This window comes from Chiroxiphia lanceolata, chromosome 1, assembly GCF_009829145.1.
Source record: "Chiroxiphia lanceolata isolate bChiLan1 chromosome 1, bChiLan1.pri, whole genome shotgun sequence".
NCBI classification, from domain to species: Eukaryota; Metazoa; Chordata; class Aves; order Passeriformes; family Pipridae; genus Chiroxiphia; species Chiroxiphia lanceolata.
This window is the reverse complement of record NC_045637.1, coordinates 29737853-29765396: the sequence shown is the minus strand read 5'-3', so window position 1 is coordinate 29765396 and position 27544 is coordinate 29737853. Positions and strand designations below refer to the sequence as shown.

The 27544-nt window shown below is 40.8% G+C and overlaps 1 protein-coding gene across 5 annotated transcripts in view; it reads right to left on the bottom strand.

The window, feature by feature from the left end:
* PAG1 (phosphoprotein membrane anchor with glycosphingolipid microdomains 1) overlaps nt 1–27544 on the bottom strand; it is a 104249-nt gene that overhangs the window by 8748 nt on the left and 67957 nt on the right. For 4 of the 5 annotated variants that reach the window (XM_032696777.1, XM_032696762.1, XM_032696769.1 and 1 more), the window contains 3 exons: nt 5616–5827; nt 3026–3077; nt 2449–2545 (listed from right to left, as the gene is read on the bottom strand). In XM_032696777.1, the coding sequence (XP_032552668.1) occupies nt 2449–2545; nt 3026–3077; nt 5616–5740 (274 nt within the window). In that variant the 5' untranslated portion in view covers nt 5741–5827. Of the gene's footprint in view, nt 1–2448; nt 2546–3025; nt 3078–4068; nt 4129–5615; nt 5828–27544 lie in introns of those variants that run through there. The other variant, XM_032696784.1, reaches the window with a different exon arrangement.

The window sequence follows — 27544 nt, the reverse complement described above, 5'->3', positions numbered from 1 at the left end:
GGAATCAAAAGGAAAGTGTTCTTGCTTCCTCCCTACCCATCCATCACCTTGTTTAATATGCTGGCCAAATTCTCACTGGAATTGCACTTCGCTCAGCCCTGCCACAGCCAGACTCCCTGCATGCTACACCAGAAGCTCCTCACTGGAAGGCTATGCCATAATTCTCTTAGTCTCGCAGCACATAATGTAGATTGACAACCTACTAACAAGCTGGCCATATGCACAAAAGAGAAGACTAGACTTCAGAACGTAGTGTAGTGTTAGGCAGAACATGTTGCTTTAAGCCCCAGAAGCGGGCCATGTGTCACTATCACTAGAGGGTATTAGGGACTGAAATCTGTGGGGCTTCTCATCTTACACTGCACATGTATGACATTTACATGCATTCAGGGCATATACATGGGCATATACAAGCATGTTTCAGGTAGTGTATGGTATGTAACTTCACCTTACACTATTTCTTTAAAAAACCACTTCTGAATAGCTTTATTTTTCTTCTTCTTCTGAATAGCTTTACTTCTTCTGAAGAGCTTTTCTGTTAGGTTCCTACAGTACTCTCTCAACAAAATCAACCCATTCTTCCATGTCCTTCCATGTATTTGACATGATGACATAAAATGTTGCCAAACCAATTAATGCCCTTGATTTGGCGGTTGCCATGGATGTTGCTTTTTCTTACACTTAGGGCATGCAGCCATGGTCAGCACCTGCAAGGAGCCAAACCCTGACTGCAAAACTCAGGATGGAACTGGAGGTATAAGATAGTAATCACTGTCTGAATGGGAGATGGGAGAAGGAAAACATCCTCCTTTATTTACTTGGCTCCTGCAAAAAACATGGGGAGGAACAGGAGACAGGCAAGTTGTCCTACTCACTGCCTGGGATGCCTGTAGATTTTCTGGAGGACATCAGGAACCATCCTGGAGAAGCTGGAACATGTTTTGCTTCTCTGGCCCTTGCTTCAGGGATTTCTGTGCTGTGCAGAGCACCGCCACAGAACCCAGACAGCACACCCCCCCAGTTCATCCTGGAGGGGATAATCAGAAGTAATAAGAGCTCATCTTTCTGTGCTTCTGTGGTTATGGGTAGTAGCACAAAAATGGTTGGTGTAGCAAAGGGGTTGGCATAGATAAGACAATGCTGGCAGGCTGAGTAAAGGAAAAAAACACATCACTTGATGGTTCTGCTTCTGTAGCCCTGCCCCTACTCAAAAAGCTAGAAGAAACAGTAATAAAAAGAACTATTAACAAAAAGAGTCCATAAAATATAAGTGAGAAACTAAAGCGCATTGGTTCCTATTATTCAGAAGGGATGTTACACAGAGTGTTAGCTGAGTAATATGAGACAGTCTGAAAACTGTCTGCTGGTTGACAGCAGCTCTGACAGCTGCACATGTGGTGACTCATGGTAGAGAGAAATCCTTCCCTTCTGCAGGGCTTTGATCTGTGCACCAAGTGCCTCTGGGAACCACACACCTACATATACAACAAGCCAATGGAGAGAAGCAGCAATTAGCTGCAAAAACTAAGTTAAAAACGTCTTTGGATACTTATGTCTGAGGGATAAAGACTGAATAGCTTAGCCTCTGGTTACAGAAGGAGATGAGGAGGTCAGCTGTAAGTTGGAGTGCAGCCCCTGGTGTTGGTGCCTAGTGTGAAGACAACAGTTGGCTCCCAGTGGCTCTGAGCTAGAGTGAGTTTATTTTTAGGTGCAGCTAAGTAAAATATTTTCCACTGATACTTCAGGGTGAATCATTCTGAGTATTCAGCAAAGCAAAGACTGAGGAAAAAAAAGGAAGCCTATTTATGTTGCGTGTTTTCTAAAATACAAAAATATAAGTGACAGCCTCTCACAGTGCAGGACTATGATCCCAAGCTGTAGTCCCTGGAGCACGTGAAGTATTTCCACAGTCTCCTGGAGCATTTCTGAAGCTCTAAGGTACAACTACATCTTCTGGTTTTATCTCAGTTCCATAGTTTGCCAAGATTACGGAATGTCAAATTCTTTGCCTGATGGTCTGGTCACTCTGCAGCTGTGGCTTGGTGGCCAAGGCCTGGTGGCCCAAGGGAGGACCTTAGCACCTTTCCAGTGCTGGCTGGCATGGAGGACTGGGACCTGGGGTGGAGGGCTGTCCCAGAGCACGCCCAGCAGCAGACATGCAGCCCAAAACACCATCATCTCCATGGGATAATCATCTCCATTGATTTACCAGCAAGGCAAATGAGTTCACAGCACTTTTTAACTTAGTCGTAAGTTCCGTGTGATCTGGTGTCAGACCTTCAGAGATGAGCAAAGAATTCAGACAAATGGCACAACTGTGTGCTTGGAAGGCACAAAGGCTAGAAACCTAAGACTGGAGGGATCACCAGTGTACAGCTGAGGTGGGAGCTGTGAGCACTGGGATGGTGCAGCTCACCCATCCCACCCGCAGGGGCTGCCGCTACTCACCCTCACCGTTGCTGAGTGCCCCGTTCTGTTCGCTGTCTGGGGGGGGCTCTGTAGCCGAACTTGTGATGGAATGGCTGAAAACCTCCTTGTCGGAAGGCTGCAACACAAATATTGACCACTGGATCAGAATAAATGTTCTCATGAATAGATATCCAACAAATTTCATTCTGATCTCTGGAGCTCTGACTCATAGGTATTACTGGCAGGAGAGTCAAACCATGCCAACTAACTCGAAGATTTATGTGCCTGTGTTTACAGATGTTAAAGCAAGTATGTCCAGAGTGATCTCCCCTGAGGAGGGAGCAGCTGACAAAGGGTACATGCACTTTCACTGCAAACAGAGTGAAGGAAAGGAAGGAGATCTGAAGTACAACAGTGGAAGAAAGAGCATTGAGAAAGCGCAGATTATCAGGACCTACATAAATTCTCCTCCTCTTCCTGTTCTGCAACTTTTAAAGATTCCCTTGCTCAACCTCCTAGAAATTCCTGAGCTATTTTCTAATCTGTGGTATTTTGCAAGGAGCTTGGTACAAACCAACCACAAGACAGACACAAGCTGCCAGAAACAAATACTTACCACATTCATCAGATTTTCATGATCTCCATTCTGATGTCTGGCCTTCTTTTCCCTTAGTGAAAAAGGCATATGAACTGTTACTATAAATTATGCTAATATATGAATGACAATCATTAATAGACCTTACACAGCTGCAGGAAATAGAACTGCAATTCACAATAATATTGAAAATGGAATAACGGAAAATTATTACAGGGATTGGTATGACATCTGTGTAAGGACACCATCAAGGCAGGATGGTGGTAAACAAAACTGAAGAGGTACAACAAACACACACAGAGCTTTTTCTCATTCAGTCTGAGATCAAAGTGAGGAGTGACTGTTGATAATTACAAGATAATGTAAATAATTACCAGAGCATGTAGAGATGGGACAAGGGGCAATGGCTTCAAACTGAAAAAAGTAGGTTTAGATTAGATATTAGGAAAAAATTCTTTACTGGGAGGGTGGTGAGGCACTGGAACAAGAGGCCCAGAGAAGTTGTGGATGCCCCATCCCCAGAAGTGTTCAAGGCTAGACTGGATGGAGTTCTGAACAACCTGGTCTAGTGAAAGGTGACCCTGCCCATGGCAGGGGGTTGGAACTAGATGATCTTTAAGGTCCTTCCCACCCCAGTCCATTCTATGATTCTGTGATAATAAAAATATTATTATATTCAATTTAATCATATCTGAAATGCTCAGATACACATGTTTTGCTGATAGACTACCTTAAACTGTGCCATTAAAAGGTGTTTATCTTATGAAGAATTAGAAAAGGCCAAAAAAATCCAGCGTACTCCCATTCAGAATGCTAGTTAGAATTAATAATAAGCATGAACAGTTCAAAAAGGCCTACAAATTTCATAGCAGCAGAACTCTACATTTTTAAAGGAATCCTGCATCACGGGGTACTTCACAGAACTCAAAGTATGGATCATGTTTCCAGTTTTTACAATTTTGGAAATACAGCTCTTATTCAGAAATACTCTAATAATAAGCGTAAAGTAATATTAGTACTTCCCCTAGAAGAAAAGGCAAGTAAAAAGTTGAGAAAATACTGACAATATGAAACCTATGCTTCTTCTAAAGTCTGCAGTCTTCTTCTAAAGTACTTCCCACATTAGCAACTGTTAAAATTCGACCTAATTGGGAAATAAGAAAACAGCAAGTAAGGCTGCACCAATGCAGAGCAGCGGAAGTTAAATGCTTAATTCCTCTCTGTAAGTATTTCCGACTCTGATATTTTAGAACAGATTTTATTCAGTTTTCCATGTTCTCATCCATTTTTGAAGAGTAAGCCAGGAAGAAATTTTGTATAATTGCATTTATGTGTAAACAACCTGCCCTACAGAATGACCTGAAACAAAAGATAAGTGTCCAGACTAGCAACACAAGAATTTATAAAAGAACATCACCAGAATGTTTCTGGCAGTGTATATCTCTAATTGCAAACACATACTCAGTGGTTTGACTCATCTTTCCAGAGATTTTTCAAGGATTGGTGTGTTACAAGACAAAACACAGAATCATAGAGTCATTTAGGTTGGAAAAGGCCTTTAAGATAAACATAGTAGCTAAATGCAAAGTTTCTGGGCTAAAGAATTTTTAAAGTAGGTTTTGACTTTTAAATAAATTAAAAAGATATATTTCTATTATTTTTTACTCAGATATTACTGGAAACTGTGGTAATAGGAAGATACTGAAATATCACCGAACGGCTTAGAAAAGCATTTCTTCTGAGTGGCCACAGAGCTGCCTCAATGCTCTCAATGCTGAAGGGTGAAAGCATATGCTCCTATAGGCATAAGCATCCAAACCACAGATTTTGCTGCTGTACTGAATCACGGATAGGGTTTTTTTTCCCCCATAGGCTTGGCTAACTGAGCTATGCTTGTAAAAGCATACAGCACTATGGACCACAGCAGTCCCACTTCTCATAGGGAAGGGTCTGGCTGGTCTGGCCTGATGGAAGGGCATCATGGACGGAGTGCAGGCTGCCCAGCTCCCCTGTGCAGTCAGCAGGGCACAGCTTACATGTCATGAAGGGGCCTTGAAATGTGAATAAACAAAGTCAGTACAAGTGCCTGTGTTGGTGAAATCGAACTCTCTTATGGAGAAGAAAATAAGGATGAGGTATAAGACATTAATAGTATCACCATTTGATTCTTCCTCAGTCTTGCTTGAGTGGCAGGATCAATTCCCTAGACTTCAGGAATAGCCAAAGCAAAGCCAAAATACATAAAATCCGCTTTCCTTTCCTTTTTATCTATACTGGTCCTGTTCAGCCCACCTAATGTTCTCAGTTTCAGCTTATTGGTGGGATCTGCTAACAGTCAGTGTCCACCTATGCTCCAGGCTTCATCTGAGGGGAAACCACCAAGCAAGCAAAACAGTGTACTTCTTTCACAGCAAAAGAAAAAAAAAAAACATTTTAGAAAGAACAGAACTGTTCCCATTCAGTTTTGCTCTGAAAACAGATTTTTTACTGTACTTTTTTATTTCTGTACCTAAGTCCTCAGTATTCTGTGCTAATTGTTAGTGAAGCTATGTCAATCTCTGCACTAAGTGACATAAGAACCATTACTGCGTGCTACGCTACCGAGCCTTACCTGTTGCAGCTGGAGCAAAGGAAGATGAGGAAGGTGAGGAACAAAAGTGTTGTCATGGCTGCCAAACTCCCCCACAGGATGATGTGGATCTGTCCACTGCCTAAGAAACCACCCTCTGGCCCCATGGTACTAGCAGGAGCTAGTGTCACTTGGGGATGAAGAGGTTACTCCTTGGAGAAGGCTGGCATCTGTGCTGCATGCACCTTCTGTTTCTGCAAGAAGAAAAACACCATTAGAGCTTAATAGAAATTTTGAAGATAACGAACCTGACAGCTACAAGTCTGGTGGGAGAGATTTTCAAATCCAGATCTTACAAAGCCAGTTTCAAGTACAAGCCAGCCAGCCAAAGAGATTTCAGCTACATTTCTGATTGCAATATAGAACAAATTTGCTAATATTAACGCAGGATGCTACCTATCTACAATCTCAATGTGAATAAAAGGTACAGTATCTCTCTACTTGTATTTTCAGGAAAAAGTTTATAAACCCACTTTGAGGGAAAAAAATCTATTTTGTGGTGATATTTGCTAATTTAATTGGAAAGTGAGCTTTCAAAACCAACTACAACTTCTGCAAATGTAAAAAGCCAAAAAGAGAGCTGCAGCAGGCAGCTTCTTCCCTCTCAATGTCTCCTGCCTGCACGTGATTTGAGGCTTAAAGTGTAATGGCAAATAATCTACATAAGTCTTTGAAAGGAATACCACAAAAACCTTTCTTGCAGCAGGTAAGTTGTATTTTCTTAATAGTATGTCTGGAGAGTAACAAGGAACTTTCTTTTTTTGCTTTCTCCCCACCTGAGTCTAAGAAACATCAGAGAAAAGTAGACAGGGTGGTTTTTAGCCACTTGAATAAACACAGCTTTTGCTACAGCAGAACAGCCCCTGGAGAAATGTTCCAGGTAAACACAATTTAGGTGATATAAGTTTTGGTATACAATATATTCTAGAATTCTTTACATATTTACATATTAATGTTGACAGGTCAAAATTAAAAAGAGGTCTTTCCTTCTGCACTTCCGAAGTTATCAGTTTCTCCGTAATTTAGGAAGAGGTTATGCAAAGTCCATTTACAGGCTTTCAGCCAGACTTAAGCATTACTTTAATGCATATACTTTCACAGATATATTTTTATATATGAAATAGTATGTACCTGTATTTTTCTCTGCAGCAGAAGCATAGTTTGTAACAGCAAATTCAGTTAGGTATACTGCATCAAAAAACATATCCCCATTTCATTATTAAAATCTCACCAGAAAAAATTGATTTCCAGAAAAAAGACCATTCTGATCAAAGGAAATCGGTGAATCTGAGAACATACTTAACAACTAAGCTATGTGACTGGGTAGTTATTACTAGTGATATTTCTGTTCCGCATAAAATGAGCTCATTGGTTTCGACCATGCAGGATCAGACTTCTGGACTCCTTCCAAGAAGCAGCAACTCTTACTAATTAATCCACAGTGCATAAAGCTTTTTAATTTTTTTTCTTTTAGATAATAATGGCATTGATATACCTTGAAATGGGAAGCAACAAACAAAAGATGGCAAAAAACATTACAAAGCACACTGTGCTGGCTGCCTTAACTGCCTTTAACTCCAAACCTTTTTAAGGGCTTTGAACAGAAAGTATTTATCTTTTCAACTTTTATTTTTTGTGAATTTTCAAAGACATTTTTTTTCTTTTCTTCCTTAGTCTTCCCAAGCAATAAAAACGAATTCAAATGAAAAAAGAAACTGTTTTTCCCACCAAAATACTGGGCAAATAAAAATATAAGAAAAAGAACAGGGATTTAAAAATTATTTTCTTAAAACAGAAACACATATTTATTTCCTTTTAAAGCAGACACAGAGCTGTCTTGAAAGATATTTAAATAATTCTACTAAGTTCATAATTTTGTACCTACTCTGAAGAACAATACTATATTCCTCTCAGAAGACTAAGCAGTGTAACGTAAGCTACTATGGTGGGAAAAATTATTATTTTATTCTAAATATATATTCTTAAGGCTCCTAGCCTTTAAATAAACACAATATTTGAGCTAAGGAAAGCTAAGGCTACATGGGAGTAGTCCCATGGAAAGCTGCATCTTGAAGACTTCAGTACAGAGTTAGTAAGTGTTGGGATGAGCAGGAGCAGATGGAGTTCAGACTGAACTTCAAAAGGACTGAGATCAGAGAGAGACAGTCAAGGGAGTTCTACGTATGATGTCAGGAGTGAAGTGTGAGATTGATGCTAGACATGAGGCATCCCACCAGGCAGAAGCCAAAATAGCAAAGGGAACGACCGAGACAGAAGATGTAGTTAATTTACAGGAAAAGAGCAAGAATTGCTTTGACTGTAAGTTGAGAGAAAGAGGTCAGAAAAGGACAGAAAAGTACAGTGGCACTTGAACCAGGGGAGGCAACCACTGGAGATACCAGTTACCTGTGTAGAATAGAGTAATAACTAGGAATGGACTGATGACAGATGAAGCCCTCCATAAAGGAAGCTGAGCAGTCAAGATGTGACCAGTGACTCCTCTTAGCTCCTTGAAAGGCAAGAGTTTGGTGTAAGTGCTAGAGGACCTAGAAGCTGTGCAGCATACAGGACAACCAGAAGTCAATATAAAAGAAAAACCCCTGGCCTTCCCCAGTACCCAAAGGGGACCTACAGGAAAGCCAGACAGAGTCTTTTTACAAGGGCATGTAGTGACAGGGCACGGGGCAATGGCTTCAAACTGAAAGAGGGTATTAGGAAGAATTTTTTTTACAAGAGGGCAGTTGAGCCACTGTAAGAGCTTGCCCAGAGAAGTTGTGAATGCCCCATCCCTGAAAGTGTTCAAAGCCCAGCTGGATGGCACTTTGAGCAACTTGGTCTAGTGGAAGGTGTCCCTGCCCACAGCAGGGGGTTGGAACTAGACAATCTTGAAGATATTTTCCAACCCAGGCTATTCTATGATTCTGTGAGTCTGCATTCACCCTCTGTGAACCCTTCTCATGTAGTGACATCAGAGGCTTACTCCTTCTGTTTAATGCTTCCCAAAAGATGAGGTTGAAATAGTATTCACTCAGGCAGGTGCCCTTAACACAGAAGAGTTTCTGAAGTAATTGAATCAGGACCAGTACCCTTCAGCTGCCCCAACCAAGCCTGGGCAGGCACCTGCCAGAGAGACACATTGAAAACACAATGGTCTGTAGTCCTCCTTGTTCTGCTAGGTGAATGCCTGGACTGTTAAAATATTAATGTCTGCCTAATACCTTGGATTTTGGGGGCTGCTACAGAGGCTAGCTTTAAGGAGAAAATTACTTGCCATGATGATGGAACACCAAGCAGCTACTTTCCAAAAGCTCTCAGAGAGCTGAAATGATTAACTCCTGCTTTACAATAAAAAGTGATATTGTGCTGCCCCCTGGTGAATCTCTCCGTTCTGGAGCTGGGATTTGTGGCTCTTGCGAGGTGGCTTTCAGAGCTGGATGTTACAGAGCTGTTGCTACAGATGGAGTTCACAACGGCCCTTCATCTGTCGGGCTGGAAAAGGTCCTACCTCCACCACCGGAAGGCTGTCAGACTCAAATAGTTCAAGCTTGCAGAAAGGACACTGCTGAGACAGAATAATGGTCAATGGAACTGGTTTTGGTTTGTGGTTTGTTGGGTTTTTTTAATGATTTTCCTGTATTTTCCTGGGGGTTTTTTTAATGATTTTTTTGTAAGATGAAGATTTCTTCCACAGATATCTCCATACACCCTTTCCGCAGATATTTCCATACAAGCTCCTGGAGATGCTGAACTCTAAATTAGAGTAACAGAAATGGGCCTGGAACATCTGAGTAAGAAATCTGGTTATTTCATCCATGGCAAACTGAAAACAGTCTATGTTCGTGTTTCAAAGTCACTATCACTTCAGAAAACTAATCCTTCCACTATACTGGATAAAATTTCTCCTTCTTGTGGGAAATTCTTTCTGCTTTTTAGACATCAATATTTCCAATTACTGGAACCCATATGACAAGTAAGACCTGTAGCCATTTCCTCAAAACTGCACTTAAATGATCAATTATGTTTGTGGTTTCAGAACAACAGATATTTCATTACATGACCCACACTTTTTTTGTGAATAATGTGTTATTTTTGCTTGCAACTGTTGCAGGAATAAAGCAGAGCTGAGGCAGTTCAGCCTAAGTTGATGGTGAGGGGAATGTATGATGGACAAGTACAAATCTGGTCCCACCTCTATGCGGAGTGAAGCAGATACACAGGCTGCTACTTTGGGGAGCACATGGAGTGTAAATTTTAACTAGTGGAAGCTGCTGCAAAAGCTTGGACTGAGACCTGAACACCTTTGAAGCCTGGGATCTGAAAGACCCAATGAACTTCATGTCCAGGGATCTGGCCTGGATTTTCTGACCAAAGACCTGCCTGAGCTCATGGTGATGCACATATAGGCTGTGCTTGCGACAGCCAGACACTGTGGCCTGGTGGCCCAGCAGGAGATGGCAGCGTGTTCCTTTCCCACCACCTTCTCCTTGGCTTATGGGTTTTAGAGCAGTTTCATTCGTCCTGCTGCAAACCACACTCAGCCCACGGCTTCCAGAGGAGGAAGAGTGGGAAAAACCAACAGCTTCACCTCTCTGGGTTTCATAATGAATTATAGATGGAGCATAGGCAAGAGAAAAATTGTTCTGACAGCTGAGCGAATTTAAATGCGAGAAGCCAAACGCGACAGGACAAGAGAGATTCATGAAGGGCTTTGGGACTGCGACTCCTTGTCCTGGGCTGTCAGGCTGTATTCGGCTAACGGGGGCATTGCCCAGGAGCTTCACATGCTCGCCTGGTTCAAGGGCTCCTTTCTCAACTGCTCAGTCTCCTACTGCTCTTCTTCTCTTTCCCACCCCTCCTATGCCCAGTGCCAAACAGATCAGTGAGGTCACCCAAGTCAGAAGATCCCCCCCACCCCAAGAGCACAGACCTAGCAAGGAGCATGGAGAGTGGGGAAGAAGGTCAGAATTTTTAAATGAGATTTTTATTACTCCAGTAGCAAGCCCCCAGAGAGCTGTGTTAAACCAGAAAATGGAGAAGTACAAGATATGTAGACCTATAAACTGAAACAGGGACTGAGAAGTATGAAACTAACGTCCTCTTGTCTACATCCAGCTGCAAATGCTGCCATTCAACCACAAAACCAGAACTGGAAACCTGGGCTACAACAAGAGACAGGCAAAGAAATTGTCCTGCACATGTGCAAGACACAGAGCTTTTTATCTTCTGTTCCTCTAAATCCTGAAAACAGACTTTCTCTATGAAGCCAGTAACCTACAGGAGACCTTCTCCAAAAAGCTCCCTCGGCAACTTCAGACCCAGCTCAGGCACCAGCGGGCACAGTGTTATCTCCAAGTGCGCAAAGACCGAGACCTCCCTTGTATGTGACACCCTCAGGCCACCCTAAAGAAAAAACCCCCAAGACAGACAATCCACAGCTCCTGACCAAACCAGAGTTCATACCAAACTACAAACTGATTTAGAGAGGGGAAGAGGACAGGCAGATGCACTTACTCACTCCAGCACTATTTTCATGTCAGGATTGTCTCGCATGCATGGAAATACCATGCCACTGGCAGGGAAAATCCATTTGTGCTCTTGGCATGACCTTAAGTGTAGCACTATGCTGAAACTGGGTTAAAATGAACTTAAAGCACCCTTCCTCACCCCAAAAAACCTTATTTAAACCTCTTGATTTAAATGAAAGTGTTTTCTGACCTTTCCACTATGTGGCCTAAACAAGCCTTAACAGCAGAGCAGCTGGAGGCAGCTCCCTGAGTGCCTCCGTTCTGTAACTTGACACAGCTGGTGGATTCCTGACGGCATAAACTAATACGGTGTTACACCCAAATTTTGTGACATCATCAGGGTTGCATTTGTTCTGTGTGAGCAAACTACTGGGCCAAACTTTTATAGGTATCTCCTACTGCAAGTCCTGTTTGGAGCCTGTCTGCAGAAGCTGGTGGGAGTTGTGCTTTGAACATTAAGGTTGGATCCATAGCAGTAAATGAAACATGTTAAGATAATTGTCTTGTACAGCCCAAGCCCACACTCTAAACTTTCTTATTCTCCATATGGTGGTTGTATCCAATTATCTTCCAGGACTGGTCTCTGACCATAATTAACTCCTCGGTGGGCCTGGGATTAGTTTTTGAGAAAGAACCTTTTGACTGCAGCCAAAATTATGCTTCAGGCTGTTCTAACTTGGTAAAACCAGATCCTTCCTGTCTCAGATTGAGCATCTGATAACAATGAGACCTTTGGACCTTGATCCCCCTGTGCTAGAACTCCTTCTCTTCTCTCAGTACTTCTTTACCACCGGACATGTCCAGCTTTCTACACACTTCGGTTTCTCTCTCTCTCCCAGTTCCCAGTTCTGTTTCCTTGCCTGGGGCAACCACCTCTGTTATAGGTGACAAAGACTACACAGAGATATCAAAATAGCAATAAGCGTGCATGAGAACCTAATAAAGTAAGTACAAAGATGTTGAAATTTTATCAAAAAGAGAAATATCAGATAATTTTCAGGCCCTGGCCACATTGAAACAGATGACACTGTGAAACAACCTGAATATACAAACAATTATCCTTGTTTTATGTTGGTGTTAAGTGAACAAAAGCAATTATAATTAAATGCTTCTGGGGCCAGTAGGGCAACAGGATTACTGTGTGGATTGACGTCCTGCCTGGCAAAACCTCTCCTAACACCACAGTGCCACTAGCATCAAGACTGTGAAGTTTCTTCAAATGCACTGTAAAAGAGTTGTAAGACTAATTTGTAATCAGTCGATTTACTGTTCTGCATCTGTGATGCCTTCTTTTGGCTTTTAGCTGTTTAAATGTAGATCCAATACTGAACTACACAAACCTTAAACCAAGATCACCTTTCTCATGCAGCACTTACTGCATTTCACTTTGGAGGTTCCTATGCACTAAATCAGGACAGATCCTTTCCTACAACAAGTTTAAAACTGTTCTGGTGCAGTTATGTCTTGAGCTGCTTGGCTTGACAGCATCCTTTTAATGAGAACAGTTCAAGATAGACATGTCTTATTCCAAGTAGTGAAGACCAAATGTGCACATAATTAGGGCCTGGTCCTGAAAGCCTGATTGCTGGAAGGAATACTGACATGGACGAGCTGCTCTTGCAGGCTGTCAGACCAAGCCTTGCAGAGACTGTGCACACCATAAGCTTTCAAAATAGTTCATGTTTTCTGCTTTGTGCAGCAGCAGAATAATGAGGTTCTGATCTAATTCCCCAGTGTATCTACTTTACGGGAAATCATAGCTGGCTTATCAAAGGATGCGTGTGGCTCTATAATGCAAAAACTAGATCTAAGACAAACTGAAGAGTCCCAAGCCACTGGTCACTTTTAACCCCTTGTAAGCTTTAACATCTCCTAAAGGGAACACAAGTCTGTCGAAACCATCTATCCATGGCATCGCAGAAAACTAAAAAAGGCTTTTTGCAGTAGCAAATGTGATCTACGTCACAGTCTGCATTCATACCGCAAACAACTCATTCATGGCCTTGTCAGACCACGTCACCTCAAGGTTAACGTATTCAAAGTTGACCTGACCTCTCCTTCTACTCTTTCCTTTCTGTTCCCAGTAGAATTTCAGTAAGTCCACAGGAGCCTGCAGTACAGGCAACCTCCCCTCCTCAGAAAGAATCTGGGAAGTAGAACGAATCAGGAAAGTTGTATGAACAATTAAGCGTGTGAATTCAAGAGCTCACGTCAAGGCAACGGAATAGTTTCTATTAAATGGTGGAGAATTTCAGAAAATAAGAGATGTCGCTAGCAAGGTTTTCTAGCAGGCTGTAAAACTAGATTTTCAAAGGAGGGTGAGCATAATTGCATGTGAACATGATTATGTCTCCGTGAGATATAGTATGCATCCTGGGGTTAATACACATGCATAATTATGCACCTCACTTGTCACGTAGCTAGCACAATTATTTCCCACATTCACAAGGTCTTTCTGCATATAAACCATATGCTCACAAATCTCTGACAGAGTAGCTTCCACTATAAATCAGGCCTTGAGCGAACAGTTTTTTAAAATAATAACTTAAAACTCACAAATTCATTCCACAGTGGCTAGTAACGTTACCCCCATTCCAGTACCAGCAGTACAAACCTCCAGAAGCACAAGCAGGGAGAAGTAGAGTATACTGAGGCCACAGCTCTCAAATGCAGAGCATCAGCTTGGCTTGGCCAGCTGCTGAGCAAGAAAATGATAATGAAGCCTCTGTGCAACAGCCCCTAGGAACACCACCACATATTTTCCCCAGGCTTTAGCAGCCAAATAATGACTTGTTTCGAATGCGACAGCAGAAAAGCTTTATCTGCTGAGTGACCATGCCAAAGATTACAGCTTAATTGTAGCATTATTATGTTCTTTCCCACACCCCCACAATCTCCCATATTGCTTTCTGGCTGCAGTGGGATAATTAGACCACAATTTCTGCATACTTTAGAGCATATAGAAATGAAAGCTGTCTTTGTGAAGTGTTTTCCAGCTCTGACACAACTACTCCTGATGGCTTTGCTTTTCCTGGAACTAGATGCTCTTTCATATTAAACATGGCCTGTTTGTAACTGTACTTTGCTGTTTATGTAATTCTACCGTGCCAAGTCCCTTTCAGTCTTTGCAGTGCAATCACATTTCAAGCAACCCTTTTGCAAAATCAGGTAGTAATAATGGAAACAGATAAGTTCCCCCTAGCCTGGGAAGTGAGCACACATAGAGATTGCCTCAGTCATCTGACATAAAAGACCTCTAAAATCCATGGCAATCACACTTGTTCTCAAATTGGTGTTTGAATCAGGCCCATAAAACACAACAAATGGATAGTACTTTTCCAGAGGCTACTTCCAATTTCCAAAGGACTCCGACTTGTAAAATTGCAAAAGATTGCAAAATATGCAGCAGCAAAACACAATGCTGTGATTGTCCCCAATGAAATGTTGCTTTTTTAAAAAAGAAAAAGAGACTCCTACTTAAAATGGGATTCCTCTTCTGTACATCTACATCTCTAAAAACAGGCTTCTGTTCACCCAGATGCTATCTACAGGGCCCCACCTGAGAGATCTCACTTCTGTTCTCATCACAGGAGAAGGCTAAATGAATTCTACTGATACTGAACTTTTAGACTGCTCAAATGTTACTATTTATACTGAGATTAACTCTACCTAAAATGAGAAATGTAAAAAATGTCTTGTATCCAACTGTCAGGACACTACAGCCTTTTAATGTGCCTTGAGTGAGATCCCAGCCAAACTGAAGCACACCAAAATCATGCCAATTTTGAAAAATATAACCAAAAGAGTTTTAAATCTAAGCCACCTAGATTACTGAGTGCCAATGCTAGGACATAATCAATAGATATAAATGTTTGAGAGACAGGAGTGTTCCAGGGAAACTAAGTGATGGTCCTTGGAGGTAGAGCACAAATTATGTTAGAAGGGCCTGTTATATTTAAGATTAAATAATCTTAAAGCAAAAGGAATAAGTAGAATTGAGCTGTGCGATATCTCACAGCAAGAGAGTCAGCAGTCATTTAACTTAGTGACAGACCAATTTTAAGAAAACAGTGTTCACCTTACAACGTGCTTTGTAACGGTGAAGAGCTATTTCAAGTCCAAAATTCTCATTTCACTTTAATTGATTCAGTAAAGTGATTTTTAACTTTTTAGCATTTGTGTATCATTAGGAATGTTAGTGCATACATGCAGAGCCTTCTTCATTTCTGGAGATGGTTCCTGTCTTGAAGAGTTTACTTGTTACTGAGATAAGACCAAGGCAGTACATGACAGAATTCCTGTGTAGAACACTTCCTTTTCATGAAAAAATGTCCAAGATAAAGAAGAATTTGGGGGTTTTTGAAGAGCTCTTTGAACTTATTCCAGATACCTAGTGTCCCCACTCAGTGCTGCATCTACATGATCTTCCTTTTCTCCTTTGAGCTGAAAACATAGGCATGTGTTCCTTGAGGATACCTTCAGTCATCTAAAAATAATCTAAACTGGCTGCCTGTGTGCCCTACCTGGTCAGTGAAGACTAACTTCTCTGCCTGTAGAGTGAGGTGTACCTTCAAAGGTAGCTGTGAAGGTCTTACCTAGTCTCTTACAGACTAGTGAACTTTCAGACACTTAGAAATAGAAGAGGAGATATCTATAAATCATGGTCAAAAGCAGGGGAGGTTAATGTGTGATGAAAAATCATGGTCAAAAGCAGGGGAGGTTAATGTGTGATGACCCACTGGGAAAGGTCCTCAGATGCATTCCTTGGAGTTGACCCTCCTTGGCTGACACATCAGAACAGACAATGTGGCTAACTAAGCCTTTGGACAGGGGGAGCAGCACTGACACAGCCTCATGTTGTTGCACAATTCATTGCAATTTCTCTCTGGACTAGCATAATGGTGTAATTCTGTCCTTTCAATTGGAAAGTAGAGTTGTGGTAAATGAAACACCACTTGCTTTTGACAGTCCAGCATATCCTGCAGCTTCACCTCCCCACTGAGGTGCAGGCAATGCCCTGCTTGGCACCTGTAGCAACATGGGGTAGGGAGGCAAAATAAACCCAACTGTTTCCTGCCACTGCATACCAATGTCCTGACATGTGGTGCATTTTATCTATCTTCTCTCCTGCTGTGGGGAGGGAAATACATGTCTCTGGGCTTGATCCTAATAGACCAAGGCAGCAGAAACTAATCATGAGTCCTGCAGGAGCGATCTACAAGCTGGGTACCCCCCCCTCCAACACACCCAAACCCCTCACTCCCTCATCATGACACACAGCAAATACAATTACAAGATCTAATCACTGCAACTAATGTAATTCTGAAAGTCTTCACAGCTAATGAAAACCAGGTCTTCCCCTTCTCGATTTAATTGAGATGTTTGGTCATACACTGCGGAAAAGAAACCCTCCATAAAGCTATGTATGAATATGCATTTACATATCCAGCCTGTCACAGTATTGGGCTTTTTTCTCCTGACTGTTGGATATCTTAATGGTAGGAAACTATCTGCGAAGAAAACGGACTTCACAAAATAAATACTTTCTCACATTGTTTTCAAGGGAAATCTCCACTCTGACTGTCATCTACTAACTTCCACTTTGTAGTCTGAACTTCGTGCAAACAGAACATTTCCTTAACATGAATAAATCATAATCTCTAGTAAAAATACACTCCTCTTGCATTTAAGCAAGAATGAGAAGACAGAATTTGGCCTATAGCTTGTAAACTCAAATTGGTTGAATAACAAATGACTAAAAGAAAATCCTTTTTTTCTCCTTCCTCCAGTCTGTTCTTTTTGCTGCCTGCTGGCATCAGTTTTTCTGCAGTTTAAGCATCACTAATGCTGCAAGACTTCCCCTGCCTCTGTTTTCCCATGTTACTATCGTTAGCATTATTTTAGCAGGAAGCTCTACAATATGGGTAGCACTGCAGAGAGAAAAATACATCATGCCTCCTGCAAAAAAAGTTTTGCTACTACTTTGTGTTACAACCTGCCAAAGCATGATGACAGAGAAGCAATGGCTGGTAGGCAGGAAAAGCAGAGCATCACATCACTTCGTGCAATCAATAACCAGACTGGCTTTGCTTCTTCCAGGTTTCTTTTTTATGTTGACCCAAATCATTACTTTTTCTCCACAGAACATGGTCTTGGTAAGATATTGAAAGAGAAGAGTAAGACTGGAATTTGATGAAAACCTGTAAAGATACAGCATAGCTGCTCTCCAGGGACAGGATAAATAATCAAGACAGACCAGGTAAGAACAACAGTCTTGCACTGGTGATGTATGAGGGAAGAGCAGAGAGCAAGCTCAAAACCTTTGTATGACTGATGAGCAGTAAGCACATCTCATTCACCAAGTGGCTGAGAGGAGTCTTCAGATATGTAGATGTGACCAAAGCATGCACCCGCACACACACCAGAGGCCTGCACCCACATCCACGTGCACGCTCACCACAAAACAGCTCCTGCCTCCACTCTTCCATGGCCAGGAAGCCTTTACTTCTTGTCATCTTGCCTCCTCCTGGTACCTTCATTCACCCTCTGCAACTCTCAGAGCCTCATTCTTTCTTCTGTGACTGCCTCCTCCTTTCCAGAGACCATGCCAGTGTTGCCTCAGTGCCACAGCTCCACAAGCTGCCCTCAGTTCTGCACCCATCTTGAGGCTTGGTGCTTCTACCACAGAGCACCTGTCACTCTGGCCATTAGCTGAGTATTTCTCACAGTGGGAAACACTTTTGGTTTAGCACTTCTCCCTTGACTGATTTTTCTGTAATAATCAAACATACTCACACAAACTCCTTATAAAACTTCCAGTACTGATAACAACATATATGATTACTTGGTTATGGCCTATTAGTACCAGGGTGCCCAAATGGTGAGAAAAGACAGGGCATGTCAGAAATACAAAGAGCAGATATGAAAATGCTCTTTCAGGAAGAGAATGAAACTATAGGAATTAAACAATAGAAGTGCTTATCTAAAATATGATAAATAACCTTAAGACACAAGACACAAACGTATACATGATAATGAGAAGTCAGCTCAAGAACATATAGAGCTATAACAGACTATCCACCCTTCCCCCAGTAATTTCAACAGCTACTTGTCTTTTACAATTTTCCATTACATCACTGTTACAACACCCTGTTCAAGTCCGATTTTCCTTCACCAAGCAGTCTGGATTTCATCTGCTTTACTCTTTCAGAAATTTGCCACGTTCAGGCCTGTTGTAACACCTTCTGAACATGGCTCATTTTAAAGGATAATGCTATATGTTGAGCAAACCTTTTTTATTCTTTTTCATCACTTAGGGAGACAGTTTTATTGCAAAGCAATCTGATTCTGCAGAAGGAAGCAGTTTTCAAAGAAACTATTCATAAATCCAGAGGGTGACCATTAGTTATTGAAAGCTGAAACACTTACAAGTTGATTTGATGGCAGCGGTAGTAAATTAATTTTTCCTTTTGTTGAAAGATTTTCTCGACTACGACGAACAGCTGGCAAACTGCCTGAAGAGCAGAGGTCATCCGGCTCTGCATTTACTTAGATTCAATACCAAATTGATGCACTACTTTCAGAAAAACAATTGTGTCATCCTTTTAGAGAGTCCTTTTTGAATTTTCATCTGACTTGAAACACATGACTGTAGACCTTACTTTGGGGCAGCTGCTAAGCTACTTGCCTTGCTATGTATTTCCATTCAACTAACGGGAAAACTGCAAGACTTAGTTCAGCTGGAAGAAAGCAAACACAACAGAAAGACTCATCACTCTACCCCAGTTTCACAAGTAAAAAAATAGCAGAAGGGTGCTAACACATACTATGTGGGTAAAAATGAGAACTAGATTGGTGACAGAAAATTTATTCTTAGAAAATCCCTCATTTGGAATGGTTACACTCAGACATGCACTGACCCAAATAGATCATGGTTCCTATGATTCCCTAGTGCATGCAAACAGATAAAATGCTGACGTGCATCAAAAAGGTTTGGGGCAAAAAAAAGCAAGCACAATCTGCACGGAAACTGCCAAAAAAAGAAAAAGTATAGCAGCTGGTACACAACTGCTAATAGGCAAAGACAGCACTGCTGGCAAATGCAGGTGAAGTGAAGGAAAGGAAAAGGCAAAATGATGTTGGGAAATTCAAAGGTCAGCCCAAAGGGATGAAGAAAACAAGCCAGTTACCATAGGGTAAACTACTGCTGTCTCAGAAGGACAGTCATTTGAGCCATTTCAGGACACAAAATTTATTCCACTGTGGTGGTGCTGCTCAGTGATGAAGCCTCAGGGCCACTGACTTCCCCTTGTGCAGCTTTCTAACTTGGCTTGATTGCCCACGTTGCCATTCTGTGGCTATACAGATAAGGCGGGAGGATTGGTATAGATCAAATCCACAGCATGTGTCACCAGCTGAGTTACAGAGCAAATATAGTAGTCACATGGGCAGCAAATACCATTTTCTCTCCTTTCTTCCTCTCAGCTCTTCTGTATTTTTTTCATTTTCTATCAACAAAGTCCCAGGCAGCACTGCAGGCTCAGTGAAATGTCACATTTGTGACATGATGGGTGGGAATCAGCCACCCATCATGAGATACGTGAGATGCCCGTGTGTGTCTATGTGTGAGTGATGTCTGAGCCTCCTGTGTTCCCAGGGGCTACCAGGCAATGGAACCTCATAAGGGATGCAGCTGACCAACACAGGAGGATGCCATTTATTGTCTAAACACTAGCTGCTAGAACCACCTGAATTGCCCAAGGCCAGCCAAGATATCTGGATGTTTATGCAGATATGCCCATAGAGATGAACAATCTGGTACATGAACTGCAGGAGATTTATGTCCTTCTAGAGTGGCAGTTGGAGGCCAAGGGGCACAGCCTATAGCATTTCAAACAACATTCAATGCCCTCCCTTTTCTGCAGATAAAACCTGAATCTGGATGTGGTTAGCAACATGGCACAGGACCTACAGAAAACTCTTATGCTTCTCCAATAGCTATTGGAGACTATGAGGAATGTACCAGGGCATCACAAATGGCACCAGCTGCTTCTGCATGAGCAGCTGAAGGGGGCTCTGATCTCCACTGTCTAAAACGGGGCCCGAAGATGCCTTGCAGGTACTTGCCTAAATTCAGGAGTTTTCATTTGCACTTGAATATCACATCATTAATGTCATGCTTAACAGTTACACAGGTATAAACATTTTCCTTTAAAATAATTTCCTACACAAGGCTGAATGCTCTTAGTACTAAATTCTTCTCAGAAAGCTGTAAGGATTTATGCAGAGATGAAAGTTTTAGTCTAATGTCAGAAAAACACTTTTCTCCAAACAGAACAATGCCAGAGCATCACACTCCTTCCAGCTGGCAGGACAAAAAATTAATGTCCAGATTTTCAAAAACATTCACTATCACAGATTCTATAATGTTTAATTATCTGATGATGCTTAGGACTCTGGGCAGAGGACTAAAAACGCAAATAAAACAACACAAGTCTAGTCATCATATGAATATTTAAGCCCCCTCTGCTGGAGCACCAATGTGTGGGCTCCTATCAACACTGTATTAAATTCCCCTATGCAGCTACAGAACACATATGTAAGCATAAAATTAGCAAGCAACCATCAAGAGACCTCTATTCAGAAAAAAAAAGTTCTCCTCCCTTCATGAACATTTTTAAACAAAGTGGGTTTTTCCGTGTAATTTTTTCCCGTTAAAATTTTATGTTACTGCAAAGAGATAGCATGCAGGGAACTTCTGACCCAATTCTGTTCCCAATTGCTCTTGTATAGTAACTGGAAGCAAACCTTGTTCTCTCTATAATATTACGTGCAACTCTAGCTTTAATTTTATTTAAGGCAACATTAACATACTGATATACAGACTAAAATATTAAACCTACACTACGGGCAACCACTTGCCCAGTAGTTCATGTAAAAGTAGAATAAATAATAAAGCCTCTTACTATCCAGTTAAAGAAACCAGCAACATTTATAAAGCTACAAGAGAACACAGAGACCTTAAAATACAAAAGTATTCCTGATGCAACAGAAAGTTTTCAGGAATTTCAAAATTCTAAGCCATGTTGACTTCTTTTGTAGGCTATTCTTGCTTTGTCTTTAACACTGGTGTGCTGCTATTAAAAAATCACTAAGTGTCCTGTAGTTAGTTCTGAGCATTAGTTACTATTTTGTGAAAGTAAGTTGCAACTTAAATGTCAGCATTCAGAGTAAATCTGCTGAGATCAAGTCTCTTCCAAGAGTAAATCTATTACACTTCAGTAAATAGATGAGATATAAATAAAGTAGGACCTCTGCAGAGTTTAAAACAGGCATTGCCACCATATTAACGGGCTTATGGCAATGTTACTTAGCGGTATTTGTTTTAAAGTCTCAGCAGGCTCATCCTGCTGAACATTTTGTGTAAAACCATCTGCTGAACAGACAGAATCGATCTCTGAGTGTGTCCTGCTTGGTTTGTAAATTTACCTACTGTGACTAAGTACATAACTCATTATTAAAAACAGTCAGACCTGGTCTTTCCTGAGGGTAAACTAATGTTTCTCATCATCCTTAGAAAAACACACAACGTGAGATAAGGAATAAGTAATTTAAATAAGAGCCATTATTTCAAAGGCTTACTCCCATGGCCTGAATCAACATGCAAAGGTGGACTCCCAATCATCTTCACAAGATAATTATAATTCATAATTGGCACTTTAAAGCGTTTTCACAGAGCTGTACAAATATTGACTAATTAGCCACACCAGAATCCTGTGGGGTAGATGAGCAGGTACACTAAGCCCCTTTTGTATCTGAGCAAATTGCTGGGAAATAAAGCCCCAACCCTCACCTGCTGCAGGGGATGAGAAGGGGGAGAGATTTTCAGCCCTATGCCCCTTGCCCAGTCCACACTGCTCCCACTAACACCATTTTACCTCTTCTGGAGAGAGGATGAGGTGAGATCTAAGGTAGCAGAGCTGGAAATAGTGGACAAACCTCAGTTCATTAACTAAAGTCCTGTTAAGCAAAAGGTCTAGATATTCAAATGTCAAAATAAAGCCTAAGGATTTGATACAAGTACATGCAGTATCTACACGAGGATGGTAGCCTCTTCTGCAAAGGAACACTCAAACAATGATGTACTGCACAATTATGACTTATTCTCAGAAACAAAATACTACACTGATACTTGTAACTAAGTAGTAGAGATACAGCTCAATACATATGGAGTAAACACTCATTACTTAAAATTGAGAGAAACCTTATTATCCACCGTGTGCCCAAAATTAAGGGTAAAGAAAGTGTGGTGTCCCATTAGAGTCTCCAAGAGGCTCTACCTTCCCTGTGTAATAAACCATGCAAGGCAATCAGTATCTTCAGTCTACAAGATGGGTTTAAAAATGGACTTAAGATTCTTAGAGATCACAGCATCTAGAAAGCCAAATACACCACAGAATATATCCTCCATTAAATCCAGCTCTTTAATGAAATTGCCTGTAGGAAAACAATGATTAGTCATTAGAGTCTCAAGTTTTCTGGTTTAAACTAGCAAACAATGGCTTTATTCCACAGCTTCATTACTGATCACCACATTCCGGATGACAAACGGGTCTTTTCCAAACAATTGCATTATCACAAGCTTACAATGTACACAAGATACACAACATGAACCATTTCTATTTGGTGTAATCCTGCTTTTTCTGTTGAGTTGGTTATATGTTGTGTCTAATTTCAGCTACAATCTTTATAAGGCAAAGATTGTGTCCCTGTGGTTTTGTAAAGCCTCATTCACAGTTAAAATGGCATATAAATTAAATAAATAATAAGAAATCATGAACCGTGGGAATTTATTCTGCATTTATCAGGAATTCACAAGTGAGGATTTACATATTTTTAAAATGGATTTTTTTAAGATAATATCTTCCAGAGATCTGGTTCTCTCCTCTCTCCTGCAGCAACTATTTAGGTAAAAATAACAACAGGAAAAATAAAGTTAGTGTGGTGACTGGTTGAATAATAAATCCAGCGTTATTCCACTCTGAAGCTCATTCTTCAGCCTGGTTCATGTTTAACTGCTTCTGAGACAAGCAGGTTTCCAGCCCTGGTAAAGAGCATTAAGATGATGGTATTTTAACTACTGCATTAATTATCTACTCTGAGCAAGGCTAGACAAAACAAATAGTAGGAATAGAACAGAACTGCCTTAGTGAGCAAAACCATTTAAAAATGCCAGACTAGAGGAGTACAAATTAGGTGGCTTGGGCTGCAATACGATAAGGGCAAAAAGGGCTTCTGTACTCAAAAGCTTCAGAGAATCAAGAAACAGTCTAAAAAAAATCAGGTTTTTTTACATTGGCACTCCTGGCCACTCATCCATGAGTCCCCTGTATGCTGGGGACAGGGGATCATGGCCACAGCAAGAAACATAGTCAGCAGTAACAAGCCAGTCACAAGCCAAAGCAAGTCTATGCTAAACCTCTGTATACTATACCTTTTTATTTTATTTTTTTTGTGCATTTTTTTCCTTTTCAGGAGAGAGGGAGAAAAAAAGCAACATTTTAATCCCAATACAGGAATATGTTCATGTAAACAATCATTCAGCCTGCTCTGAGGATGTGATGAACAGCTCAAAGGACCTTAGGAATCTGCTGGTCTCTCACACCTGGACCTGCCAAGTTAGTGAAAACACAGGGTGACTTTGGTCTGTAAGAATAAAAGACTAGAATGCATCCTTCTTTTCAGGTACACCAGTGTACACCTACAGTAGGTAAAATGCAGCAATAATGATAAAATAAACCAGCTGTGTTATTAGAAATGTTAACTGTCCTGGCCAGCCTTCTGTCCTTAGAGGCCTGCAACTTCACATGCCTGTAAGGTGAGGAGTCTGGTCCCCACAGCCCAAGTGTATAATTCCCCATCCTTCAAGATGCCAAGCCAAACTCATAATATTTCTTATTTTTCTTTTTGGTTAACAAAACTAAAACCTGTAAAGGGAAGAGCATGTGAGAGCAACTCTGTATTCTAAGATAGAAAATGCACTCATTTGCACAGTTAATAACGTCCTAAAATGGCCATTCACCCTCAAAAGGCATTAGCATGTAATAGCAGCTGCTCATCCTCTGAGTGCAGATGAATGTTGGAAAGAGGGTGCTGAGAGGCTTTGTCCTAGAATCACATGTCAGTGGTTTAAACATGATGTGTGGAAATTATTTTAATTGCCCGTATCAGTCTGGGACTGAAACGGTCTTATATTGGTAGGAGTGGTACAAATGTCCTTCTCTGGTCAGAGCGTTGTTTGAGAAGAACATGTATATACCTGAAGGTCTAGAAAGCCTCACCACAAAATAAAATTTTAAAAAATCACCCCAATAAAATAGATTTGAAAAATATTAGCTAATAATGATAGTTTTTGACACTGCAAGTCTTACATAAAAAGATCCAATTTCTTGCAAGTATGAGCACTGAAAGAGCAAGAACTGCTATTTTTGAGATAAATATTACAGTTCAAATGTCACAGGACTATATTAAAGACATTCACAATTGGCTCTGAGATTTAGAAAGAAAAAAAATAAAAGACTTACACTGTTGTAGGAAGGTTGGTGATGATCACAGTGCTAATGACCATGAGAGAAATACAAGATTTTTTTTTTAAGCATCATTATCTAGTGGCCTTGAGTGCTAATCAAAACAAGGACTATAATGCCTGCTTTAATGGGGTTTGTCTCAGTAATGCTCCTAAATGGAATAAACTACATTAAACCCAGACAAGCTACAAAGAGAGATAAATGGCAAAACAATACACTGGAAACCTAAAGATTCTTTTAATCTACTATTAACTGAGTTACCATCCATGGCATTCACAGTTAACTGTGGTTTTGTAATCCATTTGCTTAACTGTACAACGAAATGTTGCTGTCCTTCTGTTTAAAATAACAGATTAAATAAGGCCCAAATGAACCCCCAGAATGGCAGGTCTGGCAAAGACTGTACTAGAAAAGTCTGCATATCTATTTTCTTATTTAAAATTAACAAAGCAGCTCCTCTGGAGTTTTTACTCAAAGTAGAGGGAATCTGACCCCACTGAGATAGTCCTGCACATAAGCTGAGCCTCTGTGCACCACAAGGATACCCCAGGCAGACAAAGGACCCCACATACTCCCTCACCAACCACTGCCATTCCCCATAGCTCCAGTGCTGCAGGGACATACACTGAGGCTTCAGATCATCCTCTTGATGTTTACAGGAAGGGGCACTGAATGCCAGGACGATGAATTTATTGCCATCCTCCTCCTCCTCCTCCTTGTTCCTTTGGTCTTGCTCATCTCTCCTCTGCATATGCTGGCCCAATGCACAGACATGCTAAATTTCTTCAGCTTCATACCTCAGAGGATCAGTTACATTTGAATTCGTCAAAAGCAAGTAAACAGGTTTTCTAATGTATGTATTTTGCTGTATCTCTCGCCCTGTGATGGGAGGATCCACAGCAGCTGAGGGGGAATGCACACTATAGCATTTTGGGCAAATACTGCAGGAAGAGGTGACAATTTACTGATAAAATGACAGCCAAGGTATAGATGCAGTGACACTTTTATGCTCATTTAGATACAAGAATGAAATATTTCCAGGGGTCCAGTCCTGGAAGGATGGATTAGCTCTTTGCTCATGGTGTACACAAAATGTAGGATCATGCATCTTATCTTGAAGAAATTTTCAATAAAGGTGTTTACAAACTGAAGCTGTAGTTTAGGGAACATAAAATTCATTCTGTAATTAATGAGTTCCTCCCAGAATTACAGAGAAAAAATTCCTATGGTTTTATTGCTTTTGTAAAATGGTTGTTCTCCTGCTCTCAAGGGACTGCAAAAGGTCAGTGGTGTTGAATATACATGATTTATAAAGTACTCTGGGATGAGAGGTGATGTGTAAATATAAAATATTATTAGAGCATACTCTCCTTAATGCACATACACTGAAATGGAATTGGCTGTGCCACAAGAGCAAAACTAAGAAACCAAGACAGTCTGATGACAGCAGGTTGTCTAAGGCTACTGACAGTCCACAACAGCGCAACCATAAATACATCTCACAGACAGATTTATCTAACGCTGAAAGTTATTGCTGTTCATCTGGAATCAGTTATATAGATATGAATGTGAAGACTGTTACGTAGAAAATGACTAATCAGGCAGAGATCATGATGAAAAAGTGGCTTCTGAAGCAGCTGCAGGCACAGGAGCAGCTCAGGTAGCCCATCCACCTTCTGCAGAAACACTGCCTTACATAAGTCTGTTCTCAAGTATATGCCAGAGATGCTTGGGATTCCATGGTCCTCTGCTTTGTAAAGCCACACTCAGATGGCACTTTCAGCCTCAAAATATGCATCCTATTTACCCCTGGCTTTGATAGACGCTTCCAAGTTCCCCTTGCAGATTTGAACCTTGAGATTTGTTGACTTACAGATATATCCAAAGAGTCTTTCTAGAAAGCAGTCTCTCAGAGAACTGATCTAGAATGAGCCAAACTGGACTAGCAGTCCCACTCCTCTCTCAGGGAAGCATAAATTATGCTTTCACCCCACTTTTTGGGATTGATTCCAATTTCTCTAGTTTTTCTGTTCACAATAGTCTATAACACTGCAATAAATAATCACTTTGAAGTAGATTTCAAAATATTTTAACATGTGGGGCAATGACATACTTACTCCACTTTACCATAAAATGGAAGAACTCCCATTCCTCCTCCCAAAGACAGAGATTGCAGATCATATTCTGAATTCTTTTCAAAACCTAGGCCAAAAGATATCACCAGCATAGTCTGTTCCCCTTCACATGATTATTTCCATTCTCACAGATTCCTTTATCTAATTCCCTTTCAACCTGAAGTTTACACTCTCCTTTCAAAAATTTTTCAACTGCACTTCCCTTCTTAAATTTCCTATCTCTCATCAGCTTTCAAATAATGTGACTTTATTTTAGAAAAATGATGTTATGAATTTTAGAGTAATCTGTTCCTACCTTTTTCCCTGTGATAAAACACAGGATCTAATTTTAGATCCTTAAAAAAAAAAAAGGCACAATACAGCACTTTAGCAAAAGTACATAAAGTATATGAGCTTCCTACTCGTAAAGCAAAAAAATTAAGTTCTCACTTTTGACTGTATTCATGCTTTCCCATGAAAACTGATACATCTGTCTGGAAGGTAAAGCAGATTTGGATTATCTGTATTCGAGAGAACAGTTACACAAAGTTATCGCATAAAATGATTAGATTTTCTAGCAACAGAAGTTTGATCCTGTGATAATGTCAAAGTTATTCTCATCTATGCAAAATACATCTCATCTGCACAAGAAAGGGTCTTAATTTCCTCTGTATTGAAAAAAATGC